Genomic DNA, 27880 nt, shown 5'->3' with positions numbered 1-27880 from the left:
GGTTACTCACCACAGCGATAGAAAAACAGAAAGAAAAGCAGGATTAAGTTACAAAAATATAACTTTTTGTCATCAAAAGGATCATCATAAGTATTTTCTATTTCTAATAAAATATTACAAAACGTGGTAACATGACTATGATTTACATACAGTGGTGTGAAAAACTATTTGCCCCCTTCCTGATTTCTTATTCTTTTGCATGTTTGTCACACTTAAATGTTTCTGCTCATCAAAAACCGTTAACTATTAGTCAAAGATAAAATAATTGAACACAAAATGCAGTTTTTAAATGAAGGTTTACGTTATTAAGGGAGAAAAAAAACTCCAAATCTACATGGGCCTGTGTGAAAAAGTGATTGCCCCCCTTGTTAAAAAATAACTTAACTGTGGTTTATCACACCTGAGTTCAATTTCAAAGGTTATAAAGCCATTTCTAAAGCTTTGGGACTCCAGCGAACCACAGTGAGAGCCATTATCCACAAATGGCAAAAACATGGAACAGTGGTGAACCTTCCCAGGAGTGGCCGGCCGACCAAAATTACCCCAAGAGCGCAGAGACAACTCATCCGAGAGGCCACAAAAGACCCCAGGACAACATCTAAAGAACTGCAGGCCTCACTTGCCTCAATTAAGGTCAGTGTTCACGACTCCACCATAAGAAAGAGACTGGGCAAAAACGGCCTGCATGGCAGATTTCCAAGGCGCAAACCACTTTTAAGCAAAAAGAATATTAAGGCTCGTCTCAATTTTGCTAAAAAACATCTCAATGATTGCCAAGACTTTTGGGAAAATACCTTGTGGAACTTTTTGGAAGGTGTGCGTCCCGTTACATCTGGCGTAAAAGTAACACAACATTTCAGAAAAAGAACATCATACCAACAGTAAAATATGGTGGTGGTAGTGTGATGGTCTGGGGTTGTTTTGCTGCTTCAGGACCTGGAAGACTTGCTGTGATAGATGGAACCATGAATTCTACTGTCTACCAAAAAATCCTGAAGGAGAATGTCCGGCCATCTGTTCGTCAACTCAAGCTGAAGCGATCTTGGGTGCTGCAGCAGGACAATGACCCAAAACACACCAGCAAATCCACCTCTGAATGGCTGAAGAAAAACAAAATGAAGACTTTGGAGTGGCCTAGTCAAAGTCCTGACCTGAATCCTATTGAGATGTTGTGGCATGACCTTAAAAAGGCGGTTCATGCTAGAAAACCCTCAAATAAAGCTGAATTACAACAATTCTGCAAAGATGAGTGGGCCAAAATTCCTCCAGAGCGCTGTAAAAGACTCGTTGCAAGTTATCGCAAACGCTTGATTGCAGTTATTGCTGCTAAGGGTGGCCCAACCAGTTATTAGGTTCAGGGGGCAATTACTTTTTCACACAGGTTTGGATTTCTTTTCTCCCTAAATAATAAAAACCCTCATTTAAAAACTGCGTTTTGTGTTTACTTGTGTTATCTTTGACTAATAGTTAAATGTGTTTGATGATCAGAAACATTTTGTGTGACAAACATGCAAAAGAATAAGAAATCAGGAAGGGGGCAAATAGTTTTTAACACCACTGTATGATAAATGTGTAAATATTTAAACGTATATCTATGTGTAAAAGGGGCTGAAGGAAATTATGAAACTCACTGAAAAATGCTCCCATACCCAAGTGCAAAATCATCTACAGAAAGTAAAAACTACAGGAAGCAGGGATGTAAAGAAACCCTGTATGAGTCTTAAGAAAAAGTTGCTTTCAGAGCTGCCTTTGTGTGATGAACTTATACTTTAACTGGTTCGCAACTATTAATTACCTTTTTTGGGATACTAATTATGTAATGACAAATTGACAGAGCTCAAGTTACTTAACAGGTGAATCGAGTAACATTTTTGCATTAAGAATTTATGTTAAAATTCACCTCCTCGATGTTTATACGCAATATAAATCTCCACCAACATATTATTGCCAGTGAAGAACTGCCAGAAAATGCTGCTGTTGCTCCCTATTTAGCTGAAAAGTTCCAGTACACATTTAAACTACTGGGATGCTGCACTGGTGGTCTCTAGGAATTTTTCATCATCTAAAAAATGGCAGCAGAAAATACACCACCTGTACCATCAACCATAAAACAACTTTTACTTTGGTGGTGACAGTAGAATTCAGAAGACATTCTGTAGTGTCATTATTTATTTGGTTCTTAATGTAAAATTTTTTAGTTCTACAGGTCTTGAAAGTGAACTGCTATCACAATCTGGAAGAACTTAGAAACCCACAGTGAAAGATGAAATGGGCAGAACCTAAACAGCAATATAAAAATGAAAAAAAAACAAAAACAAAACAAGCATTAGATTTGTTCTTTTTTGTTGCAGTGGTCAGTGGCCAATATCAACCTACAAAAATTATATTTGTAGGCTAAAAAGAATAGGAAGTAAATCAAAAAGTCTAGAAATTGCTGAACCAGTTTTGGCCACAATTCTTCAAATTTCACTGGGGCTTATAAACGGACACTGCAGAGTGCAGTAAACTACAGCAATTATATACTTGTGTCTATCATTAAACTTCAGTATATGTATAATTTACTAATGCAGAAATAAACAGTGTTGGCAAATGGGTCAAACTCTTACCACATTGGTACATCACAAATAAAAATAACAAATCGACATACTTTTGTTTCATTAATTAAGTTCTGCTCATCTAACAGCAGACTGCAGATACAAGCTAGATTGCATGATACCCTTCATAATTAGAAACAGGTAGTAAACTGGTGACAGAGAATGACCACATTATCCACATCAGACTAAGAAAGATGCTCCATTTAATTATTCTGAGTGTGTTGCAGAAACTGGTCATGTTCTGCCTTCCTTCAGTTTCTTATCCATTCTATAGTATGAAGGTACCATCTGTCTTTGACTTTATTCTGCAGAAAACTGTGGTGCCTGATGTGAGTAATGAATCATACAAGGTTTTAGAAAGCATTTTTATAAACACTTTAACCAATATGAAAAAATGATACGTATTTTACATGTTTTTGGAACACACACGGTGTTGAAAAGCGACATCCAGAGTCGAGAAAACACCCCACACTCAGAGAGTACAACACAAAACAGATTAAACAGGACCGAAGGTTTGCAATGCTCGTACCGGCTTTTAGAAAGTTCGGGGAAACAAATGATTAGAAGTCCAGCCTCCTGACTAACAGCTAATAAGAATATGATTTATTCCCTCACTTTATATAATCAATGATAATTCTACAAGCAGAACAAAATGTTTTTTTATGAAAATAAATGAACCAACCAAGTGATGGAAATTCACAACATGAGCAATCTTATATTGTCTGTATTTAATCGATAGTATCAGCTGCATTCTGCTGGAAGCAAGGCATTAACCCAACCCCGATAAGATTAAAATGCTGAAATGATATACTGAACAAGAATCCTTATCATTTTTTAGGAATGCTTTAGTAATGTTATCTATTATTGTTTGCCTTCCTAAGTTGAACACTGGAGTCGGAAATAAGCCGTACAAGCTCAGCCTTGCACTGTAGTTAGTTACACAAATTACAAAGAAATGTTTCTTTAAACCACACACACAGGGCTGTACAACAACACACACCTATAAAATGACATAAAATAAGGAAATATTGTTGACCCAAACCAAAGTATGAGAAAACAAACTAGTCTTTTAATTAGTTGGAAAACAACAATATTCAAAGTGTGGTTTATTGTACATGCAGTTTCCTTGAAATTGATAGCTTAATTGAAGATGAGTACAGAGATTATTGTCTGAATACGTCATTAAATATTTCAATACTAAATAGTGTCTGTATAGCAGACATATTGGACAGATACACATAGGCTGCAAAAGCAAAGGTACCATACAGAAATCAATATAACAAGGCAATTACTAGGTGGGACCCTGCACGGTACAAATTTGAAAGACTATTTGGTGATCCTATGAAATAGCTGTTCGTCCATGAGGAGTCAAAATTAAATGACAAACTCAAAATCAAAATGTGATTTTGGTTCTCCGTACTCTTCCACAAAACATTAGCTTGGGTATGTCTGTGTATAAAATACTAGCAAAAACGTCCTGCTCTTTAATTATTCTTGTTTTTCTTCCTTAAAACTTTTCACTCAAGTTTCTAATTGCCAACAATGCCCTTGCTGGTAGTGGCGAGAGAAACATTCTAGAGAACTCTGGGTAATTTCGAGTAATTTTCAAGAACTCGAGAATGAGATGACAGGCTGGCTTAATCCTTTCTGAAACTAGTGTGCAGCATATTATATTTTAAATGGTACGGACATGTAAGTTAGAGCACACAACTTGTCAAAAAGTTATTTGGTCTTTGACATCCCTGTTTTTATCACAAATTCCTGTTCATTCTGGTGGGTGCTCAAGCAAGAAGGGAATACTGTATTGTTTGCACAGAGCATTTAGTCTCTTGTATTTAAATTTGTTAAGCAGCCTTAAAAACAAATTAAATATGCAGCCAATTTATTTATTTAGTATAAAAAAAAAAAAAAAAAGCTTCCCTTCAACTCTGAAAACACTAAACATATTACAGTATGAATTATATGGGGCATAGATATAATTACATTTTAGAGCGAAAGATGACAAGGTATGTCTACCTTACCACTGGAGCTAAAAACTATAACTACCTTATGTATACAATACAAAAGTCAGGAGTTTTTTCATGTCATGTTTAGCAGTGTTCAAAGGTAACATTTATTCAACCAAATAATAACATAAAAGAAGGTAACTTTCTTGTTCTTACAATACCCAGGAGATTATACATTTACTGCTTACTACTTTTTATTGCCTAACTACTTTTAAATGCATAAGTGCAAAATTTGCAATGCAGTCACGAAAAGATCAAACAATTATATTGTGAAAGAACAGTGTTCATATTAAAGGAGTTCTCATAGCTGTGTGGAGAGAGAAACTTAGGCTATGGGCAGCGGCTGTCAGCCTGTGTAATTTTTCAGGCTGAGAGAAGCAGATCTGCTCAGTGCCCCTGCTGCATTGATTTGAATCAGTTCAGCCTTCGTGCAGTCTCACAGGCTGAGGTCAGCCCAAATAAGCAGGTTGAAAACAGCCGCTGAAAACAGCCTGTGTGTCCATACTGATAAGCCCTAGCTGTCAGCTTATTTTTGGATACAAACAGTTCACAAAACACTATTCGTTGATTGGTATGGAGGTCAGTCTGCTTTTTGTGGTCGGACTGTCTGCCTAGAGGCAAAGCGTATTATCGGTGAAAAGCTTATTTTTACAATCTCTTGATGTCAGATAATAGCAAATAGTTGAATACTTCATCTACACCAAATCTACACAGATAAAAAGTATGCCCTTTTCATTAGATATTGTGTCCACATGTTAATTTGCTACACCATTCTCAGGTATAGCTATTCGCTTCATGACTATAACATTACTCTAAAGAGGAGAATAATGGATTCTAAATCTGCTTTGGAAAGGAATCTTCTCTAGAGGAATATCCACAAAGAACAAATAAGTAAGAAGCCAAAAAATATATACCCAATGAACTGAACATTGTGGATATTATATCAGAGAGACGGTCAATACTATAAAGTTAGATTATTGCAATATAGAAGTGTGCTTTATGCATATTACAAAATGACATTCATCAAATTTGGACATGGTCATTTTATCATTTGTAAATAACCTACTGCTTGTCCTTCTGACTTATAATAGTTGTTCATAGGTTGGAAACATGCCATCTCTCCATAATATTACTGCTGACTTAATTTCCTTCCCCAAAACCGAGATCTTCACATGTCAAACATAAGGCAAGGCTCAAAAATGAAGACAGTTGTTATAAATCACAGGGACAAGGGGTAAACAAACTCAATGTTCACAAAATGGAGATGAGCATCAGTGGGACTGACTAGAGTTAAATGAGCCCACCATCGTCCTCCAATGAAATGTTGTACATGATCTGCGAGGGCCAGCAAAATTTGCCGCTTTTCTAATTACTGGGCTATATTCTCTAGAGTGGGATAATGAAGGGGCAGTTTACTTCAGAGACAAAGGCCACAAAATTAAGCTTATACCTTGGAAAAGTCCATAGAATATGAATGCAGAATCAGTTCCAAGAAATCCCTCGGCAGAACTTTGGTTTTATTTTTTGAATCATAAATTCACAACGAATATTTACATTTAAAAATACTTTTCAACCTAGAATTGGAAGGGCTTGTTTACGGCTGACAAGGAAAAAAAAAAAAGAAGAAGAAGAAATGACTACGGTTGCTGTACATACAATATACAGACCTCATACAACAATGTACAAACTACAAACCTCAGACTTTGAAAGGAGTAGACAGTGAGCACATCTTAGCACATGCACTAGCACTTAACACTACATTTTGTTAGACAATGTTGCTTTAAGACAGCTGCTTTCTAAGCAAAGTCGTTATTGGAGTACAGATCAGAGCTGAATGCAAAATTATCAAGTAACTCCTGCATTTAAGCAAAAACTATTTATACTTCATATATTAAATGGAACAAATGCAACATAATAAGAGCTGATTATGAAGTTTGACTTCTCTTGGAAAACTGCATCGGCACCAGAAAAAAAACATTGCATGTGGCACACAGAATATTTCTAAAGAGTGGATTTTAAATAAACGGTGTGTGTAATTAAATATTATATAGCATAGTATTACTTAGTAGGATCTGTGTACTATTATGACCAAATAGCCAAACAAGTAAAAATACTGGACAAGATTTATTACTTGAAGAAAATAATACAGCTTCTTAATCATTATCAGGTTAGCCAAACAGCTAAGTGACCCCAGTTAAAGAGATAATACCACCATCTCTTATTCTGACACTTCTCCTTTGCTCTACCAGACACAGCTGTGCATAAATATGTCTTGTTTATTTATATATAAACATAAATATTTAAAATTTTCAACTTTGTGGCATTTGCATGACGAATGGTCAACAGTTTTGGGAAAGCATCGTTTGTCATTCTTCTTTACAGTTTGATGTTATCACAACCAAGACAATTGTTATTTCCGCCTGTTGGACAACACTTTTCTTTCTAGAGAGCATGGACTTCTGCTCGTTGAGTTGATAGCTGCTCTGGTGCCACGTGATGCCCCTAAGAATTATGGGAAGCAGTTTTATTCAAATCTTGTGTTATGCTTAGGCAGTCCTATCTTTCGCTGAACATTTTAATTCATCTTGTAATGATTTATTCCTTGCTCTCATAGGAGAGTATCATGGGGTTCCAGAAATATGAATGAAATCTGCTCCTATTAGAACAAACTGCAATAGCAGTTCTGCTTTACCCTAATGACCGCAGCTGGAAGACGATCGATTATTGCCATATATCTACCTATGTTTTCCATTTAGGGAAAAATGCAATTGGATGAAGTAGTAACGCGAATAGAAGGTAATACTACAAAAGCAAGAATGTTAAATTTAAGCTGAAGAGTGCATTTTGTTAAAAATTTAGATTTTTTTTTTATAATATATATTAGTGTTTTTAGATACAAAATACATGTCTTATATAGGTAATTCAATTTTATTGAAGAAACATTAGCATTCACCCCAGTTATGTAAATATTCTTAATAAGAAAATACATTTTCAATTGATATAATCATTTTAGCATTCTTCAAACATGAACCTGTACAAGTCGTAAAGAACAATCAAAGATATCTAGAATCATACTAAAAAATAAACTTACTCAAGCAAACAAATCAAACCGATTTTATTTGTAAATATCAAAGAAATTGATTTCAGTAAAACATTGTAAGTTTCAAATGTATTCATAGTTAACATACACAGAAGACATATTCACACAAGAAAATCCCCGTCAATTCTCATTGCACAACAGTTATAGGAATGTAGATTTGTTTCTCCATCTCTCTTTCTATGTAATGAAGTAAATGTTTCACATCAGATATTGCTATCCTACAAATATTAAATGAATGAAGTATTTCTTCTCTCTGATAGATGAACCATACATGCAGTATATGAAATTATAACAGCAAAGATCAAACCCATACGCGGACATTTACAAATCTTACAAATATTGAAACTATTTTTTTTTATCATTATTTAAACTCTTATAATAGGATAAGCTTCATTCTCTGTTCATCTCTGGTAATTGTACAAGTTAAGGAACAATTAATTTGGGATGCTTGGGACCTAAGGCTCTTGTGTACTTTTTGAGCATATTCCTCACCTTTTCCAGAGGAGAATAGCTCTTGAAAGCCCCCCGTTCATTTATCTTGACTGCAGGAGGAACAAATGTCTTTATAGTTATAGTTATAGTCCATTAATTCCTACTAAGATACAACATTTACAACACATGCATAACTTATATATTTCATTTTCAGAGGCTATGAAAATAGAGCTTGTCTGAACATAATGATGCAGTAGCTGTTATTCCAGCTGTATTACAACATAGCTTAACTATACTCAGAATTACGGAGGACTATGTAAGTAGGTACGTTTTTATGGTTAAGTCAGAGCAAACATCTAATATCACTACATGCGAAACTTTAAAATGCTACTATGCAACAAGTTGAGCCTACAATGATATTTTAATTAATTTTGGCGGAGAACCTAGGCATATAGAAAATAACGGCCATGTAGAAAGCAATTTTAGTAGTACTACACCAAAATGCTTAAGTGCTAACATTTATGAAATTATACTATGATAAAGTATAAATGTTTGTGTCTCTCAAAGCCTAAATACGGAAAAACAATAACAGAGCAAGGTCTAAGGGTCATATTTAAAAAAAAATGTGCACATTGTCTTTGAAAACATAATAAAGATTAATAACGTTTATTTTGTGAATATTTTTGAAAAATTATGAATCAGTTAATCAAAATTGCGGAAATTTGGTGGAAACGTAGAGAATTGCATTTTCCCATGCAAATTCAAGTAAGTTGATAAATCATGACTAGCACAAAATCACGCAAAATTTTAAATGAATCCCCCACCTAACAACTTCTCATGAAGTCATGATCACAGTTGGCCTAAATTTTTCAAAAGTATTTCAGAACATAAATCAAATCTAAATTGCACGCAAGGAGATCAAAGGAAAAGGTTTTTTGTTTCATTCCCTGTGTTATTAAGAACTGATGAGAAAGAAACCAAAACTTCTTTTGTATTCAGTGTAACTATTGTTAGAGATGTAGAACAGGAGGGACACGTTAGAATTAAAAAGCAGGATTAGTTTAGTAAATGTGCAAATTTGTCACATTACCGACAAAACATCACCACGCTGTGTGTGTTCATGCTGTAACTCTGACTGCCTAGAAGAATCCAAAGATGGCTTCTCACTCTTGAGGTCATCAGAAATGACAAAATGTGAGCTTTTTCTTCTTCCTCTAAAGCAGTGTTTCTGATAAAAAATAAATAAAATCATAAAAATATGCAATATACACCAAAGCATTTTAGAGGATTAGTAGCACCAAAATGAAAAAGTTTCTGTTGAAGTAACATACCAGTCAACACACACGAGACAAGTGATTTGCAATTCCTGACTTTTATTGTTTTTTTCTATTGACATCTACAAATGTTAAGTTTTAAGGTCAGTGTTCTTAAGGCTAAGAGCACACGGAGTGTAGGATTTGCTCTGTGCCCCATCTCCATTTATTTATATTTTTAAGATCTGCTTGCATGCAGTCACATGCAGCAGAGGTCGGCCAAGAAAAGCATAAACAGGAATTTTTGGACGACTTCTGCTCCACTGTAAATGCAAACAAGTGGTGGTGGTTCAGATGAATGGAGATGAGGTACGGAATGAATTTGCTTCTCCAAGCCTGCAAAAAATACACAGACTGAGAGCAAAAGTTGCAAAAAAGATTATTCAAGAAACAGAAATGAATGCCATTCAAACTGAAATCTTTCAAATAGGATTACATATGTAATTTTTTTTTTGTATTATAGGCCTTCTAAAGGAAATAATAATTTGACCCTTTAACCCCCAATGTGTAAAGCCATCCAACTGACCTTCCATGCCTTTCTACAAATGAAACAACTTAAAGCTTACTGATAACCGACCGTCCTGGATAAAATTCATTATAACAAAACCTATTAAAGACTCTGTGTCCTCTTTACAAGATGCTCTTCAAAGTTTATCTCACAGGAAAGGAAAAAAGTTAAAGATCAAATCAATGAGGCTGAGAATTGAGTCAACATGCATCAGAAGTTACAATCTGCACTTAAAGACCTGAGAGTGCTGCTAGATAACAGTTGAACGTTGGCAACATGCATAGCTTCTAAATTATTGGTATTGCAGTTGGTGTGAAAATAGGACAAAATTAAAGGTTATGGGAAAAGGATTCCAGAAATACCGGTTTTCTAAACATTACTATTTATCACACAACAATGCAACACTAATATGAAACATATATCCTTATGAAAAAAAAATAAAATAAAAAAAAAATAATATATAATATTGAACAGATTTTTCTCATACCATTGTAGAGCTTATTCTAGATTGTTTAAATGTATGTTTGTGTTCTTAATTAAATGAACTGGAGAAACATTGTTCAGGTAATTTAATAATATTTCATTATACAGGTACCATGCAAAAAAATAAATAAAATGGCAGTCCTCATGGGTCTAAAAAACAATTATAGTCCTCACTGATAATACAATTTACTCACAAGCTATTTATGCTATTCAAAAGACAAAAACATAAGGCAAATTTTTCCAGTGACCTGAAAGAACACCCCCCCAATATTACCATATGGAAGCGAGGCATAGAACATGAAATAAATAATAATGGTCAAATTACATTGACATAAAATGGAATATAAATAAACGAAAACAGCTGGTCAAGCGATACTATCCAGGGGTGCTTTGGGGCTTGCTGTTAAAATACAGCAGTTGCCAAAGTACACCCCCAACTTTCATCAAATAGGATGGGAAAGAACACTAATGTATGAGGAGCACAACATAAAAAAATAAATAAATACATTTCCCCTCTTGTTGGGTTTTGACAGAAACAAAGCTCACCACCTAAAACCTAGCAAGCTAACACCCCCCAACCAAAAAAAATCTGCCTCCCTGAGACAAATTTCTGATTAAGAGTGGTTCACCTTTATGTTAACTTTTAGTGTGTTATAGAATGGCTAATTCTAAGCAACTTTTCGAGATGCCTTAATTGTTTTACTTTTTAATAGTTTTTTTTAATCATTTGCCTTCTTCATCTGACTTCTTCCAGCTTTCAAATGGGTGGGGACACTGATTATACCTAAAACAAATGTAAGGCTACAAATTTATAGTTATTTCAACTTTCTATTACTCATCTTTCCATTTAGGGCCTCTTCTATTTATATTCCAGTCTCTTATTCATATCAATGCTTGGTTGCTAGGGTAATTTGGACCTTAGCAACCAGATTGCTGAAACTGAAGAGCTGCTGAATAAAACGCTAATAAATCAAAAAACATAAATAATAAAAACCAACTGTACATTCTGCCATAATATCACTCTTTTTATCTTACTAAAATCTAATTTAAAGGTGAACAAATCCCTTGTCAGAGGTGGCTTTTTTCCTGCCCTCAACTTATCTAATGGCAGAAAGAGCACTGGTACTATCTCTAATTGGAAAGCATTAATGGATAAAAATGGAAAATACAAATAGGGTATACAGTCATGTGAAAAAGTTTGGGAAACCCGCTCAGTATGCACAATAATTTACTTCACTATCAACAAAAAACATTTCAACATTTCCCAGGAACATCTGAGTACTGGGATGTTTTCTGAACAAAGATTTTTAGCAAAGTAGTATGCAGTTGTATGAAATTAAATCAAATGTAAAAAAACTGGCTGTGCAAAAATGAGTAATTTTGCTCACTTGAATGCATGTAACTGCTCAATACTGATTACGGATAACACCAAATTGGTTGGATTAGCAGGTGTGTCCAGTCTTGAGAAATGGTATTTTAGATGGCCAATTGCAAGTTGTGCTTCTGTTTGACTCTCCTCTGAAGAGTGACGGCATGGGATCCACAAAGCAACTCAAAAGATCTGAAAACAAAGATTGTTCAGTATCTTTGTTTAGGGGAAGGCTACAAAAAGCTATCTCAGAGGTTTAAACTGTCAGTTTGAATTGTAAGGAATGTAATCAGGAAATGGAAGGCCACAGGCACAGTTGCTGTAAAATCCAGGTCTGGCAGGCCAAGAAAAATACAGGAGCGGCATATGCAGAGGATTGTGAGAATGGTTACAGACAACCCAAAGATCACCAAGAACATCTTGCGGCAGTTGATGTATCTGTAAATCGTTCTACAATTTCAGCATCAATTGCACAAAGAACATCTGTATGGCAGGGTGATGACAAAGAAGCCCTTTTTGCACTCACGCCACAAACAGAGTTGCTTGTTGTATGCAAAAGCTCATTTAGACAAGCCACAGTCATTTTGGAACATTTTGAAAGTGCTTTGGACTGATGAGACAAAAATTTGCATAGCGGAACACCGCATTCCAAGAAAAACACCTGCTATCTACTGTCAAATTTGGTGGAGGTTCGATCATGCTGTGGGGCTGTGTGGCTAGTTCAGGGACTGGGGCCCTTGTTCGGGTGAATTAAACCCAATATCAATAAATTCTTCAGGATAATGCTCAAGCATCAGTCACAAAGTTGAAGTTACGAAGTGGTTGAATATTTCAACAAGACAATCACCCTAAACACACTTCAAAACCTACAAAGGCATTTATGCAGAGGGAGAAGTACAATATTCCGGAATGGCCATCAAAGTCCCCCAACTTAAATATCATGTAAAATCTATGAGATGAATTAAAGCAGGCTGTCCGTGCTCGACAGTCATCACATTTAATTAAACTGGAGAGATTTTGTATTGACGAATGGTCAAAAATACCACCATCCAAGGCTATAGGAGGCGTCTAGAGGCTGTTACATTTGCAAAAGAAGGCTCAACTAAGTATTGATGTAATATCTCTGTTGGGGTGCTCAAATGTATGCACCTAATTTTGTTATGATGTTTATTACATGTTTTCTGTTAATCCAATAAACTTTATGCCCCTGCGGAAATACTACTGTTTTCATAAGGCATGTTATATATTAAAAGGAATGCTCCAAAAAGGCTTTTTACACTGATTAGCGTTAATTCAAAACAGTTCTTGTGGTGGTTCCTTGGGTGCTCCGCCTCTGGCATCCCTTATACATTCAATTTGTAGTAACAGTTGGAAACACTCACAAACGCAGCATAACTGCAATTAGGCTTTTTATACCGTTACCACACAACATGTTTCGGGCACCTGGCCCTTTCTCAAGTGTTACTACAAATTGAATATATTAAAAGGAAGTTGCTACTTTGAAAGCTCAGCCAATGATAAACAAATCTCCAAATAATTAAGAGGGGTTTCAAACATTTTCATATGACTGTATACTGTAAGGAAAAATAACTGTAAAATAGGACAATTTAAGATATACTGTGTTATAACAAGACTCAAGGCAAAACAGTAAAGTAACTTACCGTGCTTCTCAGCAGAGTCTTCTTTGTATCTTGCGGCATATCCTGGGAAACAAATTTTATGGGTTCCTTGATCTGCCTCCTTGACCTCTTGGTTCCATTTGGTAAAGTCTCCATTGCAAAATCTGCTTCTAGATCACTGCTTCCTGCTTGGTCACACTCAGAACATTGCCTAGTTAAAATGATAAGGTTATTAGATAACAAGAATATTTCACATTGTACAAAACAGCACATCGATGGAATCATAAAAAATGCAGAGAAGGATGGTGAAAAATAAAATTCTTACAACAAATCAATTACAAAAGTCAGTGAAACCGCCACTTTGGCATTTACAGCCAACCAGCATCCATGTATAAACTATAATAGAGCGTACCAGGGGATCGTAGGGTTCAGTTCACAGGCCTACAACTTAAATCTCCTGTTTTTCATCCAATTACCATTGGTAGCTAGGGATACCTTGGCCACCTCACCAATTCTAGAGCAGTAAAATAGCAAGAATTAACCACCCAGAATGGTCACTATATTTACTTACAGTGGTGTGAAAAACTATTTGCCCCCTTCCTGATTTCTTATTCTTTTGCATGTTTGTCACACAAAATGTTTCTGATCATCAAACACATTTAACTATTAGTCAAAGATAACACAAAATGCAGTTTTTAAATGAGGGTTTTTATTATTTAGGGAGAAAAGAAATCCAAACCTGTGTGAAAAAGTAATTGCCCCCTGAACCTAATAACTGGTTGGGCCACCCTTAGCAGCAATAACTGCAATCAAGCGTTTGCGATAACTTGCAACGAGTCTTTTACAGCGCTCTGGAGGAATTTTGGCCCACTCATCTTTGCAGAATTGTTGTAATTCAGCTTTATTTGAGGGTTTTCTAGCATGAACCGCCTTTTTAAGGTCATGCCACAACATCTCAATAGGATTCAGGTCAGGACTTTGACTAGGCCACTCCAAAGTCTTCATTTTGTTTTCCTTCAGCCATTCAGAGGTGGATTTGCTGGTGTGTTTTGGGTCATTGTCCTGCTGCAGCACCCAAGATCACTTCAGCTTGAGTTGACGAACAGATGGCCGGACATTCTCCTTCAGGATTTTTTGGTAGACAGTAGAATTCATGGTTCCATCTATCACAGCAAGTCTTCCAGGTCCTGAAGCAGCAAAACAACCCCAGACCATCACACTACCACCACCATATTTTACTGTTGGTATGATGTTCTTTTTCTGAAATGCTGTGTTACTTTTACGCCAGATGTAACGGGACGCGCATCTTCCAAAAAGTTCAACTTTTGTCTCGTCGGTCTACAAGGTATTTTTCCAAAAGTCTTGGCAATCATTGAGATGTTTTTTAGCAAAATTGAGACGAGCCTTAATGTTCTTTTTGCTTAAAAGTGGTTTGCGCCTTGGAAATCTGCCATGCAGGCCGTTTTTGCCCAGTCTCTTTCTTATGGTGGAGTCGTGAACACTGACCTTAATTGAGGCAAGTGAGGCCTGCAGTTCTTTAGATGTTGTCCTGGGGTCTTTTGTGGCCTCTCGGATGAGTTGTCTCTGCGCTCTTGGGGTAATTTTGGTCGGCCAGCCACTCCTGGGAAGGTTCACCACTGTTCCATGTTTTTGCCATTTGTGGATAATGGCTCTCACTGTGGTTCGCTGGAGTTCCAAAGCTTTAGAAATGGCTTTATTACCTTTGAAATTGAACTCAGGTGTGATAAACCACAGTTAAGTTATTTTTTAACAAGGGGGGCAATCACTTTTTCACACAGGCCCATGTAGATTTGGAGTTTTTTTTCTCCCTTAATAACGTAAACCTTCATTTAAAAACTGCATTTTGTGTTCAATTATGTTATCTTTGACTAATAGTTAACGGTTTTTGATGAGCAGAAACATTTAAGTGTGACAAACATGCAAAAGAATAAGAAATCAGGAAGGGGGCAAATAGTTTTTCACACCACTGTATATATAACCGGTTTGAAGAGAGACCATGCAGCTAGGGGTCATAAAATTACAGGAGTTAAAGGGATTTCATGATTTTTATGGTGTGTTTACACTGCAAAAAATTCACTTTACCATGTAAAATTTCATTCTTAACCCAACAAGTGTATTTTTTTTGTTGTGATATTGGTGCGTAGGCAGCCAACTCCGGTAATTTTGACTGGTCATGTGCTTTCAGAAAGAGACAGCACTTCGGGATGGAATTGCTTTCAGACAGGCTATTGTTTCTCCTACTCAATGTAACTGAAGGTGTCTCAGTGGGACATGGATTTTTACAATTGATTGCTGTTCTTATTTCTATCAGGTAGCTGTTATCTGGTTACCTTCCCATTGTTCTGCTGATGGGCTGCTTGGGGGAGAAGGGAGATGGCGATATAACTCCAACTTGCAGTGCTGCAGTGACTGAAGTTTATTAGAGCACAAGTCACATGACTGGGGCACCATGTCTGTCCTGCTGAGTTCACGGGCACCATCTTCAGCTGCTTCCGTAATCTTCGGAATGAGACTGGCGTAGCAGCACATGTGCAGTTGGAGCAATTTTCTGTTTCATGACAACTGCGCATGCGACGAAACTCACGAAAATTGCCAAAGTGCCGGTCTGATTCTGAAAATATTACCAAATCGCATGAAGATGGCGTCAGTGAACTCCGCTGGGCAGAATCTGCACAGAGGGGTAAGTAAAGACTTAGGGGCATTTGCCCGGGGTAGCAGCTAGGCTGGGGGGAGGAGGGTCTATGTAGGGTAGGGTTTATCAACTTTAGGGTTTAGTTCTCCTTTAAACACAAATCAGCTACAGAGCTTACCACATTAAAAAACTAGAATCATGCACTGAATAGGCAGACAAGATAGGCCAACTGGTTCATTCCTGCATTACAACTCTATGTTTTAGGTTTCCAGATCAATATCTTATGAGTCACCATTAAATACTGGTCTAGGAGGCTACGGTTTTGCCCCCAAATATGGACCAATTAGTAGCCAAACGGGCACTAATCCAGGGCCATGCATGGCCAGTTTAAGACAATATTAATAATATTGTTATAACAACTCACAAACGCATAGTCATGAATCAACAGATTTTAGGTCCAAGTACATATTAGCTAGCAAATAACCAGCTATTCCCTACATCTCCCTATAGCTGACAAACATGCTGCATACTCCTAACCCACCCCCAATCTCATACTACAAAAATACTGAAGACATTTTACACTTGCAAAAACTCACAAATAACAATTAGGACAAAATGAGGAATGGATAATGAAAAAAATGCTAATGGGTAGAAAATAATTACTGTTCTTCTATTTGTACTATAAGTTGTGATTATATGTTAAAACTCTGATGAAAAGAATGCAACCAACACATATAGTTTAAATTGAAATAATAATAATTCAATAAAATAAACAAGTATATTTAACAGGAAAGAAATGTTTGTGGTCTTAAAAAAAAACTTCTACTTGACCTAGCTTCTGAGGACTCCAGCAGAGGAACACTTTTTTTATCCCTATGGACAGATGACACTAATGGGCCTTTCAATTTAGTTAAAAGGTAGGAAAAAAATCACTGACGTTCTGCTCAGTTATTTTTGAAGTAGTATGGTCTGTAAAACTAGAAATAGATTATCATTTTAAGATTAATCACATAACTTCTGCAATTTAAACTGTTTTTTTTTCCATGTACTGAAAAGCCACGAGGCAATTGGAGTCAAAGTATGAAATTGTGCTACTGGGACCCAATGGGGAGCAGAAAGTACATTGAGGAGACAAAGGAGTAACACGCCCTGCCAGGTGATTTACCTATATATGCACAATTAAACTTCTCTTCTTTTTTTTTTTTGCCCAAACTGGTTAGTGCATCAAGTGTCTGAATGCCTTTATTTTACTTCAGTGTTTTTACTGCATTTTAAATATTTTATATCATATTTGTTACTTTTATTTAATATTTAATTCATTTGCTAACTTTCACAACGATTTACAGTTTGGAGTAGAAAGACATGGTTACCCAATTTGATAGCATAACTATTTCCAAAATATGTGGTTATAAGGGGTGCACATACTTTTGGGGGCTCTTATTATATATAAAATGCATGTGTGGTGCTTATTTTGCTGCAGCCAAACTGTTAAGTATGAAAATTTGCAAATTATTTTCGTTTTGGGGCTTTTTCATGCCATGCAAGCCAATGCACATTTGGCACCAAATTAATTTATACACTCCTGGCCTGAATTTTTAGGATGTCTGATCTTATTTAAGAATATGTTAGACATAAGAGGCTGTGAAAACAAAGTTTTTTTTTGTTTTTTTTAAACACCTCATTAAAAAACACTATTTTTAGCAAAGTTTAGCAATTTGGAGTAGAAAGACACCCATTTTGGATTTTGCAAAATGTGTACTTCCCAAAAATATATGCATTTCAGCTTACTTTTGGTAGCTTTTACCACACCTACAACAGGAAAGCTTTGTGGCTTGCTAATTTGGAGTAGAACAATATATATATATAAACTGACTAGAGGGTAGGGGAGAAAAACAAAGCAAAGGCACCAGGAAATCAAAATTCTGATTTCATTTTAGACCACCTCTCCCATTCACATTTAGCATAATTCATACATAATTGCAATTACATTTTATCTGTCAAATTAACTTACCAGTAACTATTTTTTGTCTTTTTGGGCATCCTAGTTAGAGGAGGATCCAGGCATCCAAGATGATAATGCAGTTTGCAAGTATCGCACAACAGAAGTAGGTGCTGATCATTGCTCTTCTTGCATATACCGCAACTAGACAGAATAAATAGAAATATGTCAGAGGGTCTTAAAGTACAAACATAACTAAACATGGACAAGTGGCATGCCAATGTTTCCAATACGGACATTACATGCTTATGTTTCCAACACAGACATGACATGCTTCGAGAAGGCTATACTACATATATGAAATCAATTACCTATACAAAACTGCTGGCAATGGTGAAGTCTTTTGGGTTCCACCTTCCCTTTTACTTGGTTTTCTTTCTTTTGGTGAACGTAAAATTGCTGGTATGTTTGTTTTCTACAAAACACAATGAATAGCTTACAGTTTTAAAAATGAAAAGCTAGAAATTTCAAATAAATTATATTTATGTCGATGTTAAAAAAATGTAAAAGAAAAAAAAACAAAAAAAAAAACAAAAGAGACCAGTGTGCAAATACAGAATACTGTACTTGGAAGTAAAATCATGTATTTATGCTCTGTACTGTTGTATGATAAAAATGCCTAGGAAGCAGATTAATAAATTTGTAATTCAAATTTTTACCTTGGTTCAATATATATATATATATATATATATATATATATATATATATATATATATATATATATATATATATATATATATACACCAATTATAGTACAAAAACCACACTCTCAGGTCTTCTCAAAGGTGTAGAAAAAGCAAATATTTATTTCGATGTTTTGGCTTCTGTACTGAAGCATTTCTCAAGTGGTGTCACCACTTGAGAAAGGCTTCAGTAAAGAAGCCGAAACGTCGAAATAAATATTTGCTTTTTCTACACCTTTGAGAAGACCCGAGAGTGCGGTTTTTGAACTATAATTGGTTTACATAATTTTTGAATACTGCACGCAGGCAGCTGTTTTTGTATAAATGAGTGCTCCAGTCTTGTGAATAGATAGATATAGATTAGATTTTTTACTTAAAAATGTTGCCCCTTTTTGCTCGTTAGCACTGCTACAGAATAACAAGCACCCTAATGAAGGCACATTGTGGGGTGAGAGATTGATACATCTTGTTGCCAAAGCTCTTGAAAACCATAACTCATATTATCCCTTTAAGCTTGTGATGACGTTAAAAAAAAATGCTGACATGGTATAAGGTTTGATAAGGGAATTATAAAGCTGCACAGTCTTAAATTGAATATTTAATGAATATATATTCGTCGGATGAGTAATGAAATCTTTCTCCTCCTGTAACAAAAGTGACCTGGGTGTAAAAACCCCAGGTCTAACACTTAAATGTCGAGTACAACATAAAACCACTATTGGAAAAAGGGAATGACACTCACCAGACGTCTCAAGTGGTCCGGGTGCATCGCCCGGAACCCGTAGCCAAGGTTGTGTGTGCTTAGAAGTATGAAGAAAATCGGCGAGCACTCCGGAAGCCTCTTGTAGTAGGTAAAATTCAACTTTATTTCAAATACATTAAAACCATAGCATCCTGACGCGTTTCGTATCTAAACGATGCGTAATCATAGGCATGATTATGTATCGTTTAGATACGAAATGCGTCAGGATTGATGTATTTGAAATAAAGTTGAATTTTACCTACTACAAGAGGCTTCCGGAGTGCTCGCCGATTTTCTTCATGGTTTAAGGTTTCACTTATTTTGTTTGCTTCACCTAAAAGGAAACCTACTTTGCTTTTGCTCGTCATAATTCCACATTACAGTCTGTGACTAAGTAAGCACAACAGAAGTAATGTTAAACCTTCTACCCCCCCCCCAACTCACACACACATCTTATAGAGATATGTGCAGACTCATGGTATGGTTTCAACAACCACAGTGCAGTTTTCTTAAAATTTAATTATTAATTAATATGGCTGAGAGGGAAATACTAGTTGGTTTTGTTGGCAAGTTATAAAAGAATAGTAAACGCTTATATATTTCTAACAAAAGAAATGTGTATTTGAATATTTTCCTCGGCATCCTAGCTACATCAGTGCTCCATAGGTTAATTAGAAAAATTATCATATTGGACCAAACTCTCTGCAAAGCAGCAGAGATTCTCTTTGGGTTTCCACTAATCTGCTGTATGCTAGCTTCTCAGACAGCAGCCATCTATCAAAGTCATTTCTCGCGGGCCCTTTGGGCCTGCATCTGTTCATCCAACTGGAAAAATAAAGTGTCATGCAAGCTGTGCAATTGAGATCTGTGTGTGTATATTGTGTGAATTTCAACATAAGAATATTTGTAACTATAATGTATGTAATGCGTATATTTATGTATGAGAATTTAACTGTTTTCAAGAGTTACATTTTGCGTGCGTGTGTGCATGTGCGTGCGTATACACATATACACTCACACAGGTATGGAACCGGTTATCCAGAATTCTCTGGATCTGGGGTTTTCCGGAAAATGGATCTTTCTGTATTTGGATCTTCATACCTTAATTGGTGAAGCAAATCAAAAATCAAGAGTGACCTACTGTTTAGTAGAAAAGCAGCTCAAATATTTCTTTAAAGTAAAAAAATCTTTATTAGGACATACAACAGCCTAACGCATTTCCTGCCGGGGTGGGCACTTACAGCCTATAAGTAAGTGCCCACCTCGGCATGAAAAGTGGTAGGCTAATGTATGTCCTAATAAAGATTTTTTACTTTTAAGAAATATAGGGATGCACCGAATCCAGGATTTGGTTCGGGATTCGGCCTTTTTCAGCAGGATTCAGATTTGGCTGAATCCGTCTGCCTGGCCGAACCGAATCTGAATTCTAATTTGCATATGCAAATTAGGGTCGGGAGGGAAACGGTGTGACTTTCTTTCACAAAGCAAGGAAGTAAAAAATGTCTTCCCCTGCCCATCCCTAATTTGCATATGCAAATTAGGGTTCGGATTTGGTTCAATATTCGGTGCATCCCTAAAGAAATATTTGAGCTGCTTTTCTACTAAATAGTAGGTCACTCTCAATTTTTGTGTTTGATTTGCTTCACCAAATGATGTATAATAATGTATAACCCTTGGACTGGGGGTTTCCTGAGACATGACCACTGTATATCATTTTGGACTTAACTGAGAAATAGTTTTTTGACTTATTTATTTATTTATTTATTTTGCCTTATGGTAGAACTACACACCACAGTAAAGTAATATATCTTCATACCTTAAGTCTACTAGAAAAGCATGTAAACATTACATATTTGTTTAGTTTATGAATTTGCCTATTTCCAGCCTGCAATTAAAAAATGCTATCTGGGTGTCAAGGTTACTAACCCAGAAACAAAGGTTTCAGTTTTCAATCTCACTTATGAACTGCTTCCTCCAGCCTGAGAATGGCTGAACAAAAAATGTAGATTTGTGTGCTTTGGTGAGGATTCAGTAGTTATTTGATTCATAAGTTCTCAAAGGATATGAGACTCGGTTCATCTTAAATACATTTTTTAGGACATTGAAGCTAATAATTAGCACTGCTACCTTACATCTACCTTATATACTCGAGTATAAGCCGAGTTTTTCAGCCCCAAAATATGCTGAAAAACTCTACCTCGGCTTATACTCGGGTTAAGCAAAAAACGGTCGCCGGCGCCCAAGAATAGTCGCCGGCGCCCAAGAATAGTCGCCGGCGTCCAAGAATAGTAATTTTTTTTTTGATAAAATGGAGTCTATGGGAGATGACCTTTCCATAATTCACAGAAAATGGATCCCATACCTGTATATAAATAAAATTGAATACTTTGTTAAAAAGGTGCAGATCACCTGTTACATGAGGGTATTTCTAAATATTTTGGATTGAATTCTGTTTATAGTCAACAAAAACATTCAAACAGCACAATACCACCAGCAAGGAGAACGGTAAAGAAACATACCTGTCCAGCAATTTTATTCATGATTATCCATAATGTCTGTCCTTCATTTCTTAAGCTGCCACTCATATTTTGAAGATCGTCTAATGCTTCGCAAAGCTTTAAGAATAAAAAGAACAGATATATTTTTATCAATATATAAAAAATATTTTACTTACGGAAAAACGCCATTAATGATGAGATGCAGATGTTAAAGCGGACTTGTCTGAGGCCTACAGGTGGAGCAGGCAATTACTTTCACTTTCCATTCAGCACTTACTAGATGTCACTGCACTCCCCACATTTCCCCCTCTATCTTTACTATTTCATTGTGTAACCATTGCTTGGGGATGGACATCAGGTCCCTCATTCTGATGCAAAACAAGATTGTGCGATGTAAGATGATTTAATGCAAGGCTTGCCTTAAAAACAGTGTCCACAAAATGGCTCCTGTCTGCTTGCTATAATTATGAATTCCCAGACCAAAGGAAATGAGATTCAAATAATTTATATAGTGTAATTAAAGTTTATTTTGCTTGACTGGGTGACAGGTCCCCTTTAAGACACAGATTCATAATTTCATTTTTAAAGAACTAAGAATGTAGGTTGTGAGTTTTCACACAATTGTAGGTCACAACATATTTCTGACTTAAAAATCACAATGTAAAAAAATATACATTTACACAGAGATAGAGGAAGAAGTGTAATGTATAGGTAATAGGTTGATACAATTTATTATTTTGAAATAACTACAATAACTTTTTTTACTAACAAAATATTAGCTTACCAATACTTAGTTACATAAACAAACTTGCAAATTGGAATGTTATGAGCTCTCACAAAGACAGGAGCTGGAATATAATAATTGACAGAATGTGTGTGCCATAAATACCCCAGGACAACCAAGAACAGTAAATTATAGAAATTTATAGAAAATACTTAATGAACCTTCATTCACAGTGTTATAATCTCTACTTCACTATCAATCAATGGGGGTATTCTGTAACACCAAAAAATACTCAAAATGCCTTGAGACCTTGAAAATCATTTACAGATGGCACATGTACCCTACAAGGTTAGCAAACATAAAATAGCTTCTTCAAAAGCCTATTGGCGAAACTGTGGGTATTACTACATATATGGTGGAAATGGCCACAAATTATGGAATATTGGAAAACAGGGATGCACCGAATCCACTATTTGGATTAAGCCGCACCCCTGAATCCTTCGCAAAAGATTCGGCCGAATAACGACCCCTAATACGCATATGCTAATTAGGGGTGGGAAGGGTAACATTTTTTACTTCCTTGTTCTGTGACAAAAAGTGACGCAATTTCCCTCCCTGCCCCTTATTTGCATATGTAAATTAGGATTCAGATTCGGTTCAGCTGGGCAGAAGGATTCGGCCGAATCTGAATCCTGCTGAAAAAGGCAGAATCCTGGATTCGATGCATCCCAATTGGAAAGTGCCATGAATTTAATAGAAGAAATACGACTTCCCTAGGATGGCCTCCATTTAATTGCTGGGTATTTTCCCAAATGAACCAGCCAACCTGTCAAGAGTATGTATAGAACATCCTGACTACTGAAGCTACTCCATGATTGATCAAAATAACTGACCTATATCTATAGTGGTTTAATGATTATATCTGTTCACCAAATTTGGGGTAGGGTGCACTTTGCAAAGAAAACCATCCAGAATAGCTCAGAAAGTTTTAGGGCTGGGACGCACTGGGCGATTTGGGGAGATTTAGTCGCCTGGCGACTAATCGCAGTGACTTTTCTCCCCGAATGCCTCCCCTCGCTCTGCGCCTGGATAAAATGAAAAGTCGCCGGCGCTAATCACACACGGCGATTCGTTTTCCGAAGTCGCCCGAAGTTGCCTCACGAGGAAACTTCGTGCGACTTCGGAAAACGAATCGCCGCGTGTGATTAGCGGAGGCGATTTTTCATTTTAGCCAGGCGCAGAGCGAGGGGAGGCGTTCGGGGAAGATTGGTCGTGGAAAGTCGCGGCGATTAGTCGCCAGGCGACTAAATCTCCCCAAATCGCCCAGTGTGTCCCAGCCCTTAGGAACATTTTGGGCAGCCAGTGTAAAGTGTTTAATACCACCAGTACAGCAACTATTGGCTTATCTCAAGATGACTGAAGCATCATGAATGAGCTGTGAAGATGCATTTATATCGTGAGTTAAAGGAACAGTAACACCAAAAAAGTTTTAAAGTAATGAAAATATCATGTACTGTTGCCCTGCACTGGTAAAACTGATGCCTTTGCTTCAGAAACTCTGCTATAGTTCATACAAACAAGCTGTGTGGAGCAATGGCAGAAATTGAAAAATGGCTATATGGCACAGGTTAACTAATGGATAAAAGATAACACCATTAGACAGACAGAGCTTATCTGCTGTGTAACATGAGCCTTTTCTCCTTTGAATGGCTGCCCCCATTGCTACACAGCAGCTTATTTATATAAACAATAGTAGTGTTTCTTAAGCAAACAGCGGTTTTACCAGTGCAGGGCAACACTGCATTATATTTTCATTACTTTAAATGTTCCTTCAAAGGACCAGTAACATAAAAAAATTCAATTCGTTAGTATACAATGAAAAAAAAAAACCACAAAGACAAATTAAACTTTGAAATCGGTAAGACTATATTAAGAAATAACTTACCGAAACTCCGCTTGCGCTCCTGGTCCATTGTGCGGCGCTCGATTTCTCCTCCCTGGCTATTTCCTATAAGGAAGGAAGGGAGGAGAAATCGAGTGCAGCGCGATGGATCGCCTTTTCTAAAGAGGAGCGCAAGCAGAGTTTCGGTAAGTTATTTCTTGATAAAGACTTAGCGATTTCAAAGTTTAATTTGTCTTTGTGGTTTTTTATTTCATTACATACTAACAATTTATTTTATTTTTTTTAAAAAAAAATGTTACTGGTCCTTTAATTTCACATCTTTTCTTTTCCCATCTATTTCTTAGATGGGTGCTGGTGCTTTGTGTACTACTATAGCATATAGTTTCCCTTCTGAAATGGTTTTTTGAGATACTGTTTGTTAAAGCTTGTCCTAGTGAACATAAGTCAGATGAGGTGTTGGTGTTTTGGACACTAAGTGGCCAATTTACTAATGCTCAAGCCTTTTGGCTCAAGCAATCATAAAGGAAACCCAGCACTTGTTTAAAACTAGAGTGGCTTTCTTAAATAAGAAAACTTTGACAGCTACAAGCTACAGAACCTCTCCTTATTTAGGAAAGCCAAACTCCTTTGACGTAGTCTTGGGGTTTGAAGTACAATGTATGATGTCTATAAGCAAACGCTCTATAGGAAAGTCGGGTAGTAGTGACTTTAACAAAGTAGTTAGGTAAAAAGCGAGCTGATAGGTTGTGAGAGTCCCTGGTGCTCTCTAAGCTTTACATTGGTCTTTATGGCTCTGTCAGCTAGCTTTGTGTTAATGTTAACAACATAAGCATTAGTATTGTTTGCCTTGTCTACAAGTGAACTTTGCAGGATCAAAAGCCCCTCCTTCTTATTTTTAAGATGGCAGGTTCTGGCACCAAGATCCTTCAGGTCACAAGTGCTATAAAAGGCAGTCATTTTCAGTGGTAATTGCTTCTTTAAATTTCTATCCATTCAGATGTTCGGCAGAGCATCCAGAGCAATATTTGGTTAAAAAGAGATTATTTTCATAGCTGCAAACTGCTTTAAAGTACCTGAATTTAATCAAAGCAAACAAATGAAGTTGCCACCCGTATCTGGGATTAATCCACAGCCCTCCATGCTAAACCTTCTTGCTTTAATTTCTATAAAGGGTTTTGCCAATAGATGGTTGTGAAATGTCCCATGTAAACAAAAATGAACAATCACTTTGAAAAAATCATTACTTGCATGGTAGCCACATTTCCTAAAGGTGTGTAGATATTCACCTCATCTAAGCTGCAGCTGGATCTCAAAAGAATCCTGCTGCCTGAAGTAGGAAAGACAAATCAAAAGTGCTCCATAGTGATCAGTGTAGCCATTATTAACAAGAATACACACATTCCCACCTTTACAAGTACAAACTCTCTCCTCCAAAATCATCAGAAGTGCATGAATAAAAAAAAAACACAACAAAGGCTTCTTAAAGAAAAGTACCTTGTTATATTCAATGTGAAGTTTTTCTTGCTCATTTTCGAGTTTGTCTTTAATGTTTTTCTGCTCTGCCATGTTTTCTTGAAGTTGCATCATCCGCATGTTCCTCTCTTATTAAAAAAAAAATAAAACATGTTTGTGAGTGTATAATACATGTGATGTCATATACATTGATAATTAATCGCAAAACACACACAACTTGCACTTTTATATCACCCTTTGAAAGGCAAGTATGTACAATTCTTGAAACCGGTAAAACATGCAAATGGAAACATGCCTTTGCCATTATCCAAATGTTACTCATTGCTACTTATTATAGTAGGCTCCAATAAATTAAAGAATAGTCACTTCTTGTAACCTTTTCCAAAACATTATGCCATCCCTCAAGCCCCAGACAACTAAATATTAACTCATTACCTATTAATAATCTCTATTCTCCCAATCAGAAATATCTTTTTGTCTATAAACACTTTTGCATATTGCCTAAAGTCACCCAGGTAACTCACAGAGCCAATTACTAAATGTAAATATTTTTTAATTAAAAAAAAAAAGTTAATCTAAGTTTTAGAACACTAATCACTGCTTGCAAACTAAAAGTCAAAAAGTAAAATGTTTCAGGTATGTACATATTTATTTATACCAATGGTTTTGGGCAGTGGGATCTCATTAAAAGCCCCTTAGGTGACAGATGATGGTGTAACAGGTCAAATAGAACTATTAATGCAGCCTGTTATACAAGTGAGCACTCTAGAGCCATTCAAACATTCAGCCTGCGGCCAAACAATGAGTCAGCAGAGGAAGCAGACAGCTGCCACTTTCAAGCTGTCAAGTTCCTCACACATACGCCAACATGATGCCTCAACCAATTAATTGCCAGGCCTGAAGATTAAGTTCTGTCTTAGAAGATCCTCCATATGGTATTTAAGAGTATATGCAATGGGAAAAATGTATAGAGAACACATTTGATTCATTGTTTATTTAAACGAGAGCACCTTGGAATATTCTGTTCAACAGGATGGTGGCTGGATTTATGTGTGGGTAGTATATTTCATTAAGGAAAATGGAAATTAGCTTTAAATAGGCAGTAAACTGGCAAATATAACTCATTACCAAGATAGTAGTTGACAAAATCAGCCGACAAAGCTGGTTGCTTATGCTTCCTTCTGCCATCCACACTAGAACTAGTGTCTGAATTATCAACAGGGAAAATATCCGTACTTATTCCCATAAGCTCAGCTTTGCGCATTAGTTTACGTATAGCAGATGCACTGCTTGTAAGAGGCCGAGGAAGCTTTTCTCTTGGAACCCATGCCTGAGGTCTTGTACTGCGAGCCAGTTCAGACTTCACACGATACTGTTGCAACCTTGCGCTGATGCGAGCCTGACAAGTTTAAAAAAAAAAAATAATAAAATTATTTTGTAATAAAATTTTATGTATTTGGTCCGTTAAAAATAAATATTTAAATGGCAAAATTCTGAATAAAATTATGAATGAATCCATTCTCATCTTGTAATTAAAGGAGAAGGAAAGGCTGAGTTTAATTGGGGGTTCCAAACATTAGGCAACTCCAAGTGATTGTATATTATTACCTGAAACCTAGGGTTGGTGCTCCTATCAGCAGAAAACTGCACCAGTCCTGGGGTTATTCCAGCGAGCACCACAGAGCCATTGCTTCCTTCTTCTTTCTTCATGGAGGTGCGCATCCGCAGTAGAGCGAAAAGCCAAACTTTAACAGAGAAGTCAGCTATTTTGTTCTACTGTG

General features: G+C 36.4%; 1 protein-coding gene across 5 annotated transcripts in view; it reads right to left on the bottom strand.

Moving 5' to 3' along the window:
- Nucleotides 1–27880, bottom strand: part of phf14.L (PHD finger protein 14 L homeolog) — a 133721-nt gene that overhangs the window by 68523 nt on the left and 37318 nt on the right. For 4 of the 5 annotated variants that reach the window (XM_041565912.1, XM_018267332.2, XM_041565913.1 and 1 more), the window contains exons 9-15: nucleotides 27228–27498; nucleotides 26121–26227; nucleotides 22021–22116; nucleotides 18388–18491; nucleotides 18089–18220; nucleotides 13467–13635; nucleotides 9223–9360 (exon numbers count right to left, since the gene is read on the bottom strand). In XM_041565912.1, the coding sequence (XP_041421846.1) occupies nucleotides 9223–9360; nucleotides 13467–13635; nucleotides 18089–18220; nucleotides 18388–18491; nucleotides 22021–22116; nucleotides 26121–26227; nucleotides 27228–27498 (1017 nt within the window). Of the gene's footprint in view, nucleotides 1–9222; nucleotides 9361–11859; nucleotides 11998–13466; nucleotides 13636–18088; nucleotides 18221–18387; nucleotides 18492–22020; nucleotides 22117–26120; nucleotides 26228–27227; nucleotides 27499–27880 lie in introns of those variants that run through there. The other variant, XM_018267337.2, reaches the window with a different exon arrangement.

Source organism: Xenopus laevis, chromosome 6L (assembly GCF_017654675.1).
Source record: "Xenopus laevis strain J_2021 chromosome 6L, Xenopus_laevis_v10.1, whole genome shotgun sequence".
NCBI classification, from domain to species: Eukaryota; Metazoa; Chordata; class Amphibia; order Anura; family Pipidae; genus Xenopus; species Xenopus laevis.
Note: the sequence above shows the minus strand (reverse complement) of the source record. Positions and strands in the feature narration are given on the sequence as shown.